The sequence below is a fragment of the Hibiscus syriacus genome, unplaced genomic scaffold (genome assembly GCF_006381635.1).
Source record: "Hibiscus syriacus cultivar Baekdansim isolate YM2019G1 unplaced genomic scaffold, ASM638163v2 tig00111772_pilon, whole genome shotgun sequence".
Taxonomy (NCBI): domain Eukaryota; kingdom Viridiplantae; phylum Streptophyta; class Magnoliopsida; order Malvales; family Malvaceae; genus Hibiscus; species Hibiscus syriacus.
In genome coordinates this window covers 1,072,715-1,087,990 of record NW_024063173.1, presented here as the reverse complement: position 1 = coordinate 1,087,990, position 15,276 = coordinate 1,072,715, and the positions used below count along the sequence as shown (strand labels likewise).

Genomic DNA, 15,276 nt, shown 5'->3' with positions numbered 1-15,276 from the left:
TGGAATAAACCCTAAACATACACATAACCAAAAAGAAACATGCAAAAAATATAGAATCCTAATGTCTAACCAGCATAAAGTAAATAAATCAACATATAAGACTAAAAAGAAATGCGCACAAAATAAAGAGATAAAATTGAAAACATGTAAACCTTGATTTGAGGACCAAAATGAGTTATAAAATGCGATGACCTGTAGCTAAATAACCCAAAAATTACAACTAAAACTTAAATTTGGAAAATAATTAAATCGAGACAACCAAAAAAGAGTAAATTCAAAATCAAGCCCTACATGTGACTAAAATGTAAAAATACGCTTAAATTTCAGGGGACTGAAAACCCAATTTTACCTCTCAAATTCGGTGGCTAAAATAATAATTAACCCAAATATTATTATATAAAACCTAACTTTAACATAAACCTAAACTAAACCCAACTAAACACACCCGACCGCCTCTCACTTCCCTCTCCACTCTCTTCTTTATCCTCGACCGAGAGCCCTAAGGGCTTCAACTCATGACGCAGGCATCTTCCCCGGTGGCTACTCCTCGCTACTGTGACAACAAGGTAAGCTATACTAAACCTAATATGCAATATATCCTTCCCTCTCCCCTTCTTCTTAAACAGAGAGTTATGAAACTCTCTACGCCGACCACCGTGCTCAACGGCCACGGTAAGGAACCAAAACCTCCCCCAAAGCTATCATTCTCCTCCAAAATAACCCCAGGAACCAAGACTTAACTTAATCTCACCAAATCGCTACGAACCGAAAAACCTAAGATCACAACCAAAAATCGCTCGTTCTCATCCTCACCTATTGTACCATCGGCCACCACTAACGGTGGCCAGATGATTATAGACTATACACCACAACCCTATAAACAATCCACTCCAACCATTCATACCTAAACCCAAATCTAAACCTGCCTATACTAACCCCGAAACCCCTACCAAAGCAAAATGGTCACCGCGACTCTCTATCGCTCAAAGCCCCCAACGACATAAAGAAACCTACCGACGAAGAAGAAAGGTTAATTTTTCATTAGGTTTTTTCATTTCTATGGACAAGGTTCCATTTCTAACAGCTTCTAAATGTTTTTCCCTCTAGATTACTCTTTCTAAATCGGCCTAAAGATGTTAAACTAACAAGTTTCTAATCACCCTAAGGACGTAACCCTCAACTTTCCGTCAACCATAACAACAGAAATGGCCCTAATCTCTAAGGTAAACATACCACTATTCCTTTATATTTTTGACTTGGTTTCAATTCAAAACATATGCACACACGATAAAATTATGAAAGCAATGGAGAATGGAAACTAAAAAAATACCCTCTTTAATTCTGTGTATTGCTTTGGTTCGCTGAAAAGAGAGAGCTCCTCTGTTTCCTTTGATCTTCGAATAGGAGGAAAATATCTCTTTTTATACACTGTTTTTTTACGTTTGTTGCTCTTCTCAGTAAAAAGAATCAATGGGGGAGAGCCTAATATCTTTACACACACTGTTCTTTATTTGTTGCTCTATTGTGTAAAAAAACGAATGGTAGACTTTTTTTGTGCTTTTCTTTCCTTTCAAATGGTCTCTGGTTCTCCTCGTTCTTCTGGTGATGGCTGATAGTCTCTAGTGGTTAATTGCTAATAAAAACCGAGCCTTTACGGTTTTCTTGATTGCTCAAATATCCCTCCAATTTCGTGCTCCTTTCCCTCTGCTGAGAATAATGGACCCCGATTTTTTGGTTAACTCCTTTTTCACGCTTGTTAACCCCCCATAACCGTCTTTGTTTTCCAGGGAATCTTCACGTGGATTGGAGGATGCTCTGCTGAATCATTGGGCTTGAATTGGGCCTTCAACTGGTTTGGGTACGGTTGGGTTGCAAGTGATTTGCTATAAGCCTTTAAAAAAATGTCACATTTAGTGCATTTTAAATTAACGTTATATATATATATATATATATATATATTTAGTTATATAATTACTTATTCATACTTATATATATAATATGTATATAATTATGATTAAATATAATAACATGTATAATTAGTAATATAATATAAACCCAAACAATATTCGAATGAAATTCGGACAAAATAAATATAAATGTTTCTGAGTTATTGGTTTGCTTGAGATCGATGATTAACAAAAGTGATTTTTTAGTGTTTAGTTGGAGGTTTGATAAGGTTGCTTTCTTTGTGTTTAAGGAGCAGAGAATAGACCTGAAAATGACGAAGATAAGTCCTGGTATCGATGAAACAATGCTGAAAGAATCAATTGTGGCAGTTTCAGCTGATGTGAGCTTTGCTTACGATCACTTTCCAAAGTATAAATTAGGACCCGACAATCAGATTTTGGAAGAGCCAAGAGGGGTTAACAATGGTTCACCGCTGAAGGAGGTTGTTGAAAGGGAAACAACACAATTATCTGAGCAGCACAAGCGACTCTCAGTTTGTGACCTAGCTAGTAAATTCGACAAGAACCTTGCTACTTCTGTGAAATTGGCTGATGAGGTTGGAACCATCTTCATTTCAGTTGCCCCAATATCATCTCAATTATCCTCTTTTTTCCATCCTACTTGATCTGGAATTTTACAGTATCTGAATGGAAAAGAGATCATATGTGGTTTCAACAAAACTTTAGCTCCATCTGTAGTTTCTTTGTTTTAACTCCCTCTTCTTCCATGCATTTTGCGGACGACAATATCGGTATCCGTCATTCCGTCTCATCAACAATGGATGATATAGTGAATAACACTTGTTTTCTTGTAATATGGGCCAAGCTTAGAGAGGTTGCTTCTTTGGAGGGGCATGTTATTTTGAAGAAACTTAGAGACGCCTTAGAGTCTCTGAGAGGTTGTATGGCTGGAAGAAACAAGGAAGATGTAGAGAAAGCTATCTCTATGGTTAGCTGCTTTGCCTCATCATTTCTATATTTTGAATAAAGGTTTTTGTTTGAAGCTTAAAGCATCATACCTATCATAAGAAGCTGTCTTATATGCACAAATTCAAAACAGGTTAATGTTTAATGTTCCACTGCACCACATCATGCATTCATATAAACATGATGCCCTCTTCATTTTCATGCCAAACTGTCAATGTTTTCCATTCTTAAACGTTTTCTCTAAATGTACTTTCTTCTGCTTGATGCAAAATGTCCTATATGATCTCTATGGTATTTCCTTCTGCTTAAGACGTTTTACATAATGATTTTTGTCTATAACTATCCTTTTTCCCCCTTTAATGTAGGTTGATGCATTGGCAGTTAAATTGACCCAAAAAGAAGGTGAACGGATTCAAGAGAAGTTTGAAGTGAAAAAACCGGCGAATTTCCTCAAGCAGGTCAGTTCATGTAAGTCAAGTTTTGGATTGTGTTTTTGATGTATCAAATAAAGATCAGCCTTTTCAGGAGCTATCAGTTTTGATTTTCATTTTTACTGAATCGAGTCCGTTCCTTTATATCTCCAAGCTTCTGAAGATGCTAAAAAGTTGGTAAATCAAGAAAAGTCTTTTTCTTTTGCTGAAATTGAAAGTGCTAGGGCCGTAGTGCAGCGATTTGGAGAGGCCCTTGATGAGCAAGAAAAGAATCCAGAAAATTCTCAAAAAACACAGGTTAAATTGAGCTTATTATGTTAGCTCTCTAATTCATCAGTTTCCAAGATGAGAAATGTTTCTTACTTTGCTGCCAAGTAAATTGTCCAAATCTATACGTCATAACAACTATAATTTGTGGTAAATTAGTACTTTGCAATGTATCTAGCTAGATGCTATTTTAGACCGCCAATTCAGACTAAATTGTAATGCTCTTCATAGACTGTTGGGAAATGTGGGTTGTATTTAACCAAGCTTTCCCTAGCTGCAAGTGGTGTTAACAACCATGAAAAAAAGAGTGTCGAGACCTTAAAACTTGTTTCTCTTATTTTCATGTAAAAGTAGTCCAATGTTTATGTGATAGTGTATTGTCAAGACTATTTTTTTAAAGTACCTGTTTCCAATGTATATCTGCACAAACTGTGAGAACTAAAGAACTGTTTTGATATGAATCATGTGTAGTGAATGGAGGTTAAATTTTACCAATATTTATATTGTGTGCCTCCATTTACAATTGCATTTCATGTATCTAAACTTCTAATGTTTAGTAAGCTTAGCCTATTGTAAACGCTAAAAGTTCTTTCGTACACACAATTCATGTCAATACAACACTTGATGATATGGCTATTGTATACTTCTTTCAGCCAGAGTCTTTTCTGTTTTGACTTCATTTCCTAATAGTAAAATTCAGTTTTTAGCATTGAATTATACTCTTGGATGTTCTTTGGTGTTATAACTGTTCATTTTGATTCTATTTGACAATGAAGGGTTTTAGTACTCATCCTCTTTTGAATTTATATTTGAAATTGACCCTTTGTAGCGTATTCACATGCATGTTTCCTTCCTTTTGTTGTTTTATTTTATGTTACTTGGACCAGGGTGTTTGTCGGATATGGGTATGCATCCGACACGAGTATGGTTAGACTTTTCTAAGGTTTGCTATATATTTGGAGGATCCTTGTTGATCATATCCCCATATCTATGTGTGAGACACAGATACTTCATGAAAAATGAAGAGTCTGACCAACAGAGGTCTTATTTATTCCCTTGTCTACGATGTGATTAGAATAGAGATGCATGTCAAAGATGGATATTTTTGCATCAAGATTGAATATTTTGGTATTAAATGCTTCGCCTCTTCTTCCTCATTATATGACATTGAAGGCGACACTGTTTTGGTATTCTTGATTGATGGGATATAGACATCAGATTGATTGGAAATTGAAAGTGTATCATGTATTTGGATAAGTTTTTAAATCCAATTGTTGGTTTGTCAAAATATTCATTGAACTGGAAGTTATGAAAGAGAGTGACAATTGGAATCGTTAGAACACTACAATCTGATCCACTTTCTCTCACAATATGTATCACGTGTGTGATTAAATGAAAACATATAATGAGAAATCCCTGTAATATAGCCACGCATTTATGATTCAAGGCTAGCAATGCCAGAAATTGCTGCTTAATATTCTCTGTTTCTTTAATCGTTTTGTGACAAACCATAAATCTATTTTCTTGGCGACATTTACATGCATGGAGAAGTAGATGAGGCTTTTGCTAAAGATATGGTTTCTATATAATGGAGCATGAACTTTGTGCCCCCAGAGCTCAAATTCGAGAGAAATCTCTATTCCAAGCAAAGCTTCGGTTGAGTTTTCTTTTTCTTCATTTATTTTTACAACATTCCATCAAAATGAAAAACTCTATTAAAATAACATTGACACACACACATATATAGTTAAATGCAAAACTCTATTAAAATGAAAAATAAACACAAATACTTGGAAAAGAAGAAAGTACTAATGTTGCTATGAAATGTCTGGTATTTTACCTTGGTGAAGATTAGTATTTGCTTTCCAAAGTGCATCCAGCTGACAGAGCCCACAAAACTCTTACCGGAAGTTGTTTGTTTCTGTGAAAGTTGAAAATTTTGTAATATTACCATATTGGAAGGTAAATTCCATTAGCCACTCTGTTCAAAGTTGTTGCTGGACGTTGGTAGCTAATGTTTCGAGTATTGAACATCATGTACTTGCTTCTAAAAGGTCTCTAGTTGGTTTTAAATTCCTCATTAATTATCTTTTGTGACTATCCTTTTTTCCTAGCATGTTGTCTCGTCACAGTACCGATCAAGCCTTAGATACTAGCGAGTGGGATGGTGTGATCTGGTCTATGATAATTTCTGATACTCTAACCTATGCTGGTTAATTACTGCTGGCAATTAACAAGATGGCCGAGAAAAACAAATCCCGTGTTTTCGGTTTTCATGGTTCTGAAACTCTTGGTTCATGCTTATAACTCCAGCCATGTTCTGATAATGCTCCATTGATTTCAAAAATCCTTGATTCAGTGGTATCGAATATCATCTGATGGAAATCGGAGGGAAATGATTTCAGGTATCCTTGCTAGTTGTCCTGATCGGATTTTCAGTATCATACTGACTATAAAACACATTGTTGCTTGTTAACCTGTATCATTTACATTGCATCCTACTCTAATAACTGATCCAATTTTCTGCGTTTCAGGTGCACACAAAACAATGTATGCCCCAGAACCATTTGATGTTGGTCTAATTTTGCAGGCCGAGATTCTCTCAAATGACCAAAAAGTCTCTGTGATAACTGCCAATCCTATTGATTCTGGTTAGTTTTAGCCAAAATACGTTAGTGTATTGATGAATGGGAAAGAAGGCAAGAAAGGCTGAGAAAGTTACTTTTACAGCTGCAGGTTTGGGAAGCTACGTACACTTTTGCGGAAATCTAGCAGTGAATTTAATGTGCGTTTGATTCCTTTCGATTTGTCCTTGGTGATATCATGATCATCATCTGTGTGTGATGATTTGCTAGTGTATGAATGTATTGATATAATACAAAGAAAGTGAAGAAAATAGCTATCCATTGAATGTCATTTTTCCAGAATGTCTCATTGAGTAGTTTGGTTCATCATAAAAATTTTATTCTAGAACCAATTGACATGGTAGGAATATTTGTCTCATCCAATTCTAATCGAAGTTTCTTCATTCCATGTCTTTTCTAGGTAGTCATTTCCCAGATCAATGGACAAGATCATTCATCACGCTCGACTCACACATTCAATATTGGAAAGATGAGGATCAAGCTCTGTAGAGGATGGATCACAAAGTGCAGAGAAAACTATTCCACATCAATGCCGGTGATTATTTTACTCTTCTCTTACAAGTTTTTTATTATTCTTTAAACACTTTCTTACCGTTCTAACATTCTTTCGGATTTTCCTAATGAAGCTATGTGGAGCTAGACTAGAACCAATTGACATGGTAGGAATATTTGTCTCATCCAATTCTAATCGAAGTTCTTCATTCCATGTCTTTTCTAGGTAGTCATTTCCCAGATCAATGGACAAGATCATCACGCTCGACTCACACATTCAATATTGGAAAGATGAGGATCAAGCTCTGTAGAGGATGGATCACAAAGTGCAGAGAAACTATTCCACATCAATGCCGGTGATATTTTACTCTTCTCTTACAAGTTTTTTATTATTCTTTAAACACTTTCTTACCGTTCTAACATTCTTTCGGATTTTCCTAATGAAGCTATGTGGAGCTAGAGGCCAGGCAAATGCTCCGACCAAGTCATTGTTTTGGCAACCAAGGAAAGGGCTCTCCTATGTATTAATATTTGAATCAGATAAGGAAAGAAATGCAACTATGATGGTTGCACGAAAGCACACTCTCGATTGTAACGTACGCTCCTAACAATCTTTTCGAAGAATCTCAGAAATCCTAGTTACTTGCATTTATCTTGATACATCATTTTGGCTGCAGAACTTAACTGAAATGTGAAAGAATATGTTGTGATTATGCAGGTGATGCCGGGAGGACCAGATGACGAAATGTGTAGAAAAAAAAAAATTTATCTAACTAAGAGTCTTATAAATGAGATAAAAAGCAAGGGGTTTTCTTCCTCCATTGAAAACCTCCATAGAAGGAAGATGGCAAAATACTGCCCAGCACTTCCACTAGAGGAAAACTGTGGTCTACACTGCACACCACAAAAGTCGCATTGAAGCAACAATGACGCTTGACCGCTGACGCTAAAGAGGTGGAGATACTAAAAGGCGATAGGAGATGACCTAGTTAGAGGATAAACACGGAAACTCGACTCCGACAAAAATGTGGAAAAGCACACAGGCAAAGCAAAGGTAGAGGAGACTTTGCCTCCCGACGGCAAGTGACCTATGAAGACAAAAGAGGGTCACGCTTCCTAGCTGAAAGGGAAGATGTGAGGCTAAGGATAAACCAAGGAACTTGGTTTTGCAAAACCAGAGAAAAATAAAGGAATGAGAAAACATCATTGCCAAAGATACTTTCACTACAAATATATATTTACAAATACAAACATGGTTTATTTAGACTAGATCAAAATCTTCATAACATAAATTGCATACTTCGACATACACAACCTGTGCTATTTGTCACAAATATTAGAACCAATCAAGCGATATTCTAAAGATGGAAAATTTGTTAATTACAAATTATATCGAATCCATGTTTTAAACCTTCGATTCATTCTTCGCAAGCCATCAAACTTCAATCAAGGCAGAGCAAAATAGGAGGGGCAGCATTCGAATCGATTAGTTTTCTGCTACCATACACTGTTACATTGATGATAACAGATGTTTCAATATGAGGCCACACGAGGAAAAATGAAGTGATTAATATATAAACTCAAATCAAGTGAGACACTAAGGAAATAAGAATTATAAGTACTCTTGCACTTTTGAACCTAAGATGAAGAAATCATTACCAAAGAAGCTATCTTGTTGAAGCTAACAATAACCATCCGCATTATATATGCTTACTTGATCTTTTGTGGAATTTTCCACTTCCTCTTCCTCTTCCTCTGTGAGATTTTACATTTAATAATCCTCAAGAGAGATTAATATCATTTATGATAGAGAAAAGCAAAAGAATAAATTAAAATGTAATTAGATTTATCTGGGCGTCAGAAGTAGAAGGTTTGCTTTGATCTTCTTTAGAATTCTCACCTTCCTCGTTCATTGCATGCTGTAACGACTACCGGGTGAATACCATAATGAAATATATATTTTATGTTACCATGTACACTCATAGATTTGTATTAGATGCAATGACCATGTATAAGTTCATACACAATCTGTGAGTTATAATACATAACTTGTATAAATCGTACATTTTTTAATTCGTATATCTAACGAAATTTGGTCCTCTGTTAATATAATATGAACCTGCATTAATGGATTTTCAATTTGCTGGTAAAAACAATTTAAAAATATTATATTAACTAAGGGATTGAAGATTCATAAGTACATAATTTTATATGTTACAATGTACACTCATAGTTTTGTACATTTTTTGTGAGTTATAATACAAAACTTGTATGGATCGTACATTTTTTTAATTCATATATCTAACGTAATTTGGTCCTTTGTTAGTATAATATGAATCTGTATTAATGGATTTTCAATGTCATTATGTTTGTATAAGATTTATGCTAACCTGTATGAATGAATGTGTATATATTGTTTGTAGTGAGTAGAATGTAAAGGCAATTACAACAAATTTGTAAAATAGTATATAAAATGGAAATTTGAGGAAACATACCTTTTCTCTGAATAGGTGTTGTATGGTGCTGTTAAGGCTACCTTCCAAAAGCTCTTTTACTCCCCAGCTCTTTAACCGTACTTTGTGCAACATTGGAGTGTTTGAGTGTCCTTGAGAGAACATCTTCATCTTTGGGCAATTTTCTACAACTAGATCTTCCAAGTATGGGAATGAAAAGGTATAATTCCCTGATGAGCAGAAGCTTTCTAGCTTTGGTAGATCTTCAAGTGCCAAACGGTTGAGTAGGGGGAAACTGAATTCACCGTGATCATCCCCACCTTGTATTATCTCCTTTATATTGCTGCAACGGGTTATACTCATTTCTTTGAGATGCACTAGACTTTTGGCTGTGGGATGTGTGATTAATTTTATGATTCCATCGCATCTCTCTACTTTCAAAGTCACCAGATTTCGGAAAGATGCCGAGGATGGAACCAGATTACCTTCTAATTTATGACACTCGTAAACATCCAAAATCCTTAGATTTGGGAATCCTTCCTTTTCCTTCCATAGATGCATCAATTCATGAAGAAAATACAGATTTAATTCAGTTATCTGAGAGAGTAGCAGCGATGCAGGCTTTTCCTCACCACCTTCTTCACTTTGGAATCTCATTTCTTTAAAAGATGAACAGATTATTTCAAGTGTTTGAAGATTGGGTAAGGCTAATAAATGGAACAAGTATGATGGTAATAGGGTTAATTGCTCCGGATACCCGTAAAGATTGACGACTTTCAGGTTGGGCAAGCAATGAGACAAAAGTTGATGTTGTTGTTGGGCTTCGCAATGACATATGATGTCTTTGATTCCAGCATTCCATCCCAAAGTCAATTCATGTAAATTCTGAAATGTAGACTGCACAATTCCCCATTGTTTGGGAAAAAAGAGTAATTCATTCACCCAAAACAAATAAATAGATCAAATCGAATAAATAAATAGTTTGGGAATTAGGATGATACCTCGTTCACCCAAAACAGGGGATGATGACTATTGTTTCCACTTGTTTCTTGACAAGCAAACAATATCTCCACTTTGTCACATCGACTCACATCCAGCTTCTTCAACGAGGGCCAATTTATAGTATGCATTGTATGATGGATACTTCTTAAATTTGGCAATCCACTGAGATCCAAGGATGTCAAAATTGGAAATTCAAATGTAATAACATCTGATTGGATGAACGAAGAAGAAAGTGATGTCATCGCTCTACTGCTGCCTCCTTCTTGAGATTCAGATTCAAATATTATTTCTTCCACTGATTCACAACCCACTATGCACATGTAGTCAAGCCTTTGAAGTCTTGTCAACATACTCAACGGAAAAACATTTAATAGCTTACGACAATACTTCAGATGAATGGAAGTTAGTGTAGAAAAGGAATGTTGAGCAAGCTGGTCACACCATAGCCTCTCCAAGTTGCCCATTTTACAAATTTCCAATTCCTCTAGCACAGCAAGTATAACCTACATACGTAATTCATGTTTTACTTCATTTTCTTTTCTTTTTTTCAATTTTCTCATAAATCCCATCATCATGCATCCAACATTAAAAATAATTTTAAACTTTTTGACTCTAAAATGCTGGATTGTCTTACAATATTTGTGGTGTAAGAAGCTAATTTTACAAGGAACAAACTCTAGAACTGCAAATAGGCTGCATATGATTGGTTTTTTGTTTTCTTTTTCCTCTAAAAATATTGTTTTTATATTTTTTTACAATTAATGATTTTTTATTAAATTAAAATAGTAACTATTTTTTATTCCTGTATGTATTACCACTAAAACCAATAACTAGAAGTGAAACAATTCTTATATATTAAAATATATGCTTTTTTCCAGATAGGAAATATCTATGTATTCATGAATAATTAAAGCATACCTTTTCATTGAAGAGATAATTTGGCGGCGCTTCTCCGCTCTTTCCACTATCACAAAGGAACGTTTTCAATTCAGGACATCTTTTTAGCCTTAACTCCCTTAGCGAGGGAAATTCAATTGGATAACTTCCACTGCAAAATCTTTTCGATTTTGGAAGCCCATCGAGACACATAAAATGAAGTTTAGGGAACACACTTATGCTGCCTTTAATCCTTTCTTCTTCTGTTGCCGCTAATGTTCCTTCTATTATCTCTTCCATTTCATCACATCCAGAAACATAAAGTGTTTTCAGATGCACTAAGCTTTTAACCATAGATGAAGTAAATACGTACTTCAACTTATTGCAACCGCACACATTCAAATCTCTTAAACTTTGAACCCCAAAAGACATTCCAGAAAGTTGATCATCAATATGCCATATTTTCTCAATGCCACCCACGAACTTTAAGCACAACTCCTCCAAGGCAGGACAGGACACCTGCAAATATATAAAACTCACGTTTCATATCCCATCATTAATAGTAATTCTTTCTTAATTATCATGCAGAACATATAGTTTATTTTAGAAAGTAATAAGTTTTTTTTAAATATTACATAAAGATAATAAAAGACATGAAAAAGAATTCTTATAATAATGTTTTATAATTATTTTAAAATTTAATTTCTTAAAAAAAATTAATTGAATCGATGTCACTTAACTTGCCGCATCATAAAATAGTGAATAAAAATATAATATTTTATCTAATTTAAAGGAAAAAGCGTGAAAAGACATCAAAATATAAAAAATTTGATGTACATAATTAATAGACGAAAATAAGATAAATATAATTACCTTTTCATCAAAAAGCCATGAGCCATTAAATTTTTTCAGTCTTTCTAACTTTAAGAAGCGTAGCTTACTAAATTCCAAAATGTCATTCTCGCTAATCTCTTCCTTTTCCACAATTAACTCTGTGAGGTTCATGCAATCTGATACCTCAAGTTCTTCAAGCAGACGAAGTCTTTTGGCTATGGAAAATGAGAACAAATTCTTTAACCTATGGCAGCTCTTGACTTTCATGAATTCTAATTGCCCCAAAGGTTCAACACTTGGGTAATACAGCATTTCCTCAACATCTTCCAATCCCTCGAGATATAAACTTTGAATTTTTCCCAACAGCAATTTAATCCCATTGACCAAATGAATAATTTTATTCATACGGAGCTTCAACATTCTTGATGTTTTCACCCCCTTAAAATCAAACCGATTCCACGTCTTATTTCCAATTGAAATCTTGAACCTTTTCATCTTTCCGAGAAACAAGTTATCCTTTGGTATGGCTTTCGCATGACGAATATGTATTTCCAAAGTGGTTAGACGAGACAAATGATGCAACTCAACAAGACTAGCTTTGCTTCTTGGATTCTCAATTCCCTCAACCTCCCATTTGTCAAAGCTATTGTATAGGTATAGTTCTTCCAATCTAGATAAACTTGACAACACATTCGGTGATATTACTTTAAGACGACCACAATTAGTCAAGTCTAGTAATTTTAGCCTGGTCAACTGTCCTATCTCCTTTGGAAGCATTTTCATTCTAGATCCACGGAGGTCAAGGATTTCTAAATTTCCCAACTCTCCTAAGATGGCTATATCTTCTATATCACAGTACATTAAACGCAATGTACATAGAGTTTTCAAGAAACCAAGAGAGAAAGGCAAGGTTGTAAAATTTGTTCTACCAAATTCCAAGACTTTGAGTCTTTGCATCCCCTTAAAAAGGTCATTTGAAATTTTCAAAGACGAAAAACGATACATACCAATTGAGAAATAATTAAGGGTTGGACATTCTAACTCATGATAAAGAAGCTCATTGACCTCCGCATTCTGTAAGCTTATCAGCTGGCTTTCTTTCATTTTCTCCTCATTTGGTAACTCTTTGAATAAAGCTAGCCAATGTCGATCCCTTGAAGCTATGGATTGGGCGACATCACGTACAACGTCGTGCATGTCAAAACAGTTTGGGTGAGAACCTTCGAGTAACAAACAAGAGGCAGTGAGATTGTTCACCAATGTCAATACTCTATCTCGACTCTCTTCCATGGTGTTAACATCATGGATAAAACCCAAACCAATGGCATATCTCAACAATTCCTCCACGGTAGCATTATGACGCATTATGCTACAGAGTAAAAAGATTGGCCCAAGTTCACCATCTTCTATAAACTTATAGCTAAACTCTATAGCTGAATATGCACCTGCTGGTATGCCTTTGAAGTTTCTTTCAGAGGGCTTACTTAGTTGTCGCAAAGCATCCCTCCATTCAAACAACTTATCTTTAGGCTTTAAAGCCTTTGCAATTGTAGCAATAGCGATTGGCAGTCCTGCACATCTTTTGGCAACCTCAACTGCTATAGACCGTATTTCAGAGCTTTCAACAATATGACCAGCCATTTTTTTGAACAGGTTCCAAGCTTCATCTTCATTCAATGTTTCAATTGGAATGTTTGGATGAGAATCCATCCTTTTTAACACATCAAGCCTCCTAGATGTCATCAATATCTTGCATCCCCTGTGTTGGTCTGCTGAAGGAATTCCAAGTGTGTCCACTTCCTGTTCCTCCCAGATATCATCCAAGATGACAAGAACCTTCTTGGCTTTCTTCAGTCGATCGCATAGCCGGGCTGCTTGCACATCAACGCTTGGGTTGTTGTCTAGTTTCATTCCTAACTGATGAGCAATCTCATTTTGAAGATCTACTGTCTTTGGAGTTTGTGTTACAGCTACGAAGATCACCTCATCAAACGACAGTTTCACCTTGGCTTGTCTGGCGACCTCTTTGACAAGTGTGGTTTTACCCACACCTCCCATCCCGTACACTCCAATTTTACTGACAGTATCATCTTCCAATGCTGCCATGACCCCATCAAAAGCAAAGCTTCTTGATCCGAAGGCCTCGTACTCTTTGACAGGTCTGATAATATCTGTCACTTCAACTGCAGGAAGGTAGGAAACATCCTTAAATGCATCCTTTTCAGTCAGGAGTTGAGCTATGGCATTGACCTCCTTTTCCGCTTTCCTGCTGAGCTGATAACGGGACTTGAAATCGGGGCAAAAGCCGGCGAAACACCTCTTGGTTGCTTTCTCTTCATCCTCCCGCAACTGCTTTGCGGCCTGCTCGGAGATCTTCTCATCGGCCACTGTCAACCACCTTTGAACATCTTCAAAAATCACCTCCCCCTTCCTGGTAGCCGCTTCAATAGATTGTTGCACCCTTTCTCTTGCACCCTCCAGGTCTTGAACTTTAGTCCGGAGGTTCAGAAACTTGGTCTTATGCTTGAATAAGTAACCAAGTTGTCGTGCAGTGGGATCGACGGTGTACTCAGCAGCTTTGGCAGCAAGAGATCCGACAATGGCAAAAAGAACCTCCATCTTTTTCCTTGAAAAGTCTATAAGAAGCAGAACAAACTCGAGAACAACTGGGAAGCAAACACATATTGAAGAAGGAAACACATAGCATTATCATAATTAAAGATGAAAAAAATAGGGAATCAGCAGTGAGTTGAAGAAATCATACCTCCTAAGATTGATTTGTTGTTATCCCAACAAACACAAAACAAATTGAAATTGCAAACAGATCCCAGAACCAAATGACTTTGAAACAGAGAGAATGAAGTTAGAAACTGATACAAATTGTACAATCATATCACCACATTAAGAAAGCAAACCCTCGGGATAACAACATATTGAAGAAGGAAACACATAGCATAATCATAATCAAAGATGAAAAAAACTATAGGGAATGAGCAGTGAGTTGAAGAAAGCATACCTTCTCCTTTAGTTCAATGTTTGAGAAACAAAACAAAGTGAAGTGGGAAAGTGATACTTCTCCTACAATAATATCACCATATTTACTTTAATGTTGCCTCGAATAATATATTCCCAAACAGCAAGTCTTGGTCTTCCATTATCAAAACTTTTACTTTTACCTTTTTATTTTATATGATTAAAAAAAATCAAAGTGAGTCTCGGTGTTTCTTGATGTCATTCAAAGTAAAGTTATATTCTTATTTTAAAAAAATCTCTGACGATCATCTAAATCTATATTCATTTATATAATCACAGCTTCTAACAATAGGTATAATTATCAATCAATAATTATTAAATATATGTATCAAATGTTAAATATAATGATAAGATATATTTTGTTATTAAA

At 35.6% G+C, this 15,276-nt stretch overlaps 2 protein-coding genes and 1 long non-coding RNA gene across 3 annotated transcripts; 2 read left to right on the top strand and 1 right to left on the bottom strand.

The window, feature by feature from the left end:
* Positions 1-515: 515 nt before the first annotated feature.
* On the top strand, positions 516-3,625 carry LOC120170073 (stomatal closure-related actin-binding protein 3-like). Its single transcript, XM_039178103.1, has 6 exons — positions 516-566; positions 1,788-1,875; positions 2,154-2,503; positions 2,767-2,895; positions 3,239-3,331; positions 3,437-3,625. The coding sequence occupies exons 1-6, from the start codon at positions 516-518 to the stop codon at positions 3,623-3,625; spliced, it is 900 nt and encodes a 299-aa protein (XP_039034034.1).
* Positions 3,626-6,311: 2,686 nt separating this feature from the next.
* On the top strand, positions 6,312-7,282 carry LOC120170164. Its single transcript, XR_005520739.1, has 3 exons — positions 6,312-6,356; positions 6,617-6,751; positions 7,155-7,282. It is a non-coding gene; the product is annotated as an uncharacterized LOC120170164 (long non-coding RNA).
* A 1,240-nt stretch (positions 7,283-8,522) lies between these two features.
* Positions 8,523-14,893, bottom strand: LOC120170163 (disease resistance protein At4g27190-like). The gene is made up of 7 exons (XM_039178159.1): positions 14,890-14,893; positions 14,638-14,714; positions 11,913-14,539; positions 11,082-11,558; positions 10,163-10,666; positions 9,204-10,058; positions 8,523-8,627 (listed from the first exon to the last, which is right to left on the bottom strand). Exons 3-7 carry the CDS (start codon positions 14,490-14,492, stop codon positions 8,538-8,540), a joined length of 4,506 nt encoding a protein of 1,501 aa, XP_039034090.1. The 5' UTR covers positions 14,493-14,539; positions 14,638-14,714; positions 14,890-14,893; the 3' UTR covers positions 8,523-8,537.
* Positions 14,894-15,276: the final 383 nt, after the last annotated feature.

Excerpts from the sequence above, each read along its gene's own strand:
- LOC120170073 (XM_039178103.1), top strand. The coding sequence starts at position 516 with ATGACGCAGGCATCTTCCCCGGTGGCTACTCCTCGCTACTGTGACAAC. Across the intron at positions 567-1,787 it reads CTCGCTACTGTGACAACAAG|GGAATCTTCACGTGGATTGG; the intron begins GTAAGCTATACT and ends TTTGTTTTCCAG. Across the intron at positions 2,896-3,238 it reads TAGAGAAAGCTATCTCTATG|GTTGATGCATTGGCAGTTAA; the intron begins GTTAGCTGCTTT and ends CCTTTAATGTAG.
- LOC120170163 (XM_039178159.1), bottom strand. The coding sequence starts at position 14,492 with ATGGAGGTTCTTTTTGCCATTGTCGGATCTCTTGCTGCCAAAGCTGCT. Across the intron at positions 10,059-10,162 it reads CCCTGTTTTGGGTGAACGAG|TCTACATTTCAGAATTTACA; the intron begins GTATCATCCTAA and ends GGAATTGTGCAG. Across the intron at positions 8,628-9,203 it reads AACACCTATTCAGAGAAAAG|CATGCAATGAACGAGGAAGG; the intron begins GTATGTTTCCTC and ends TAGTCGTTACAG.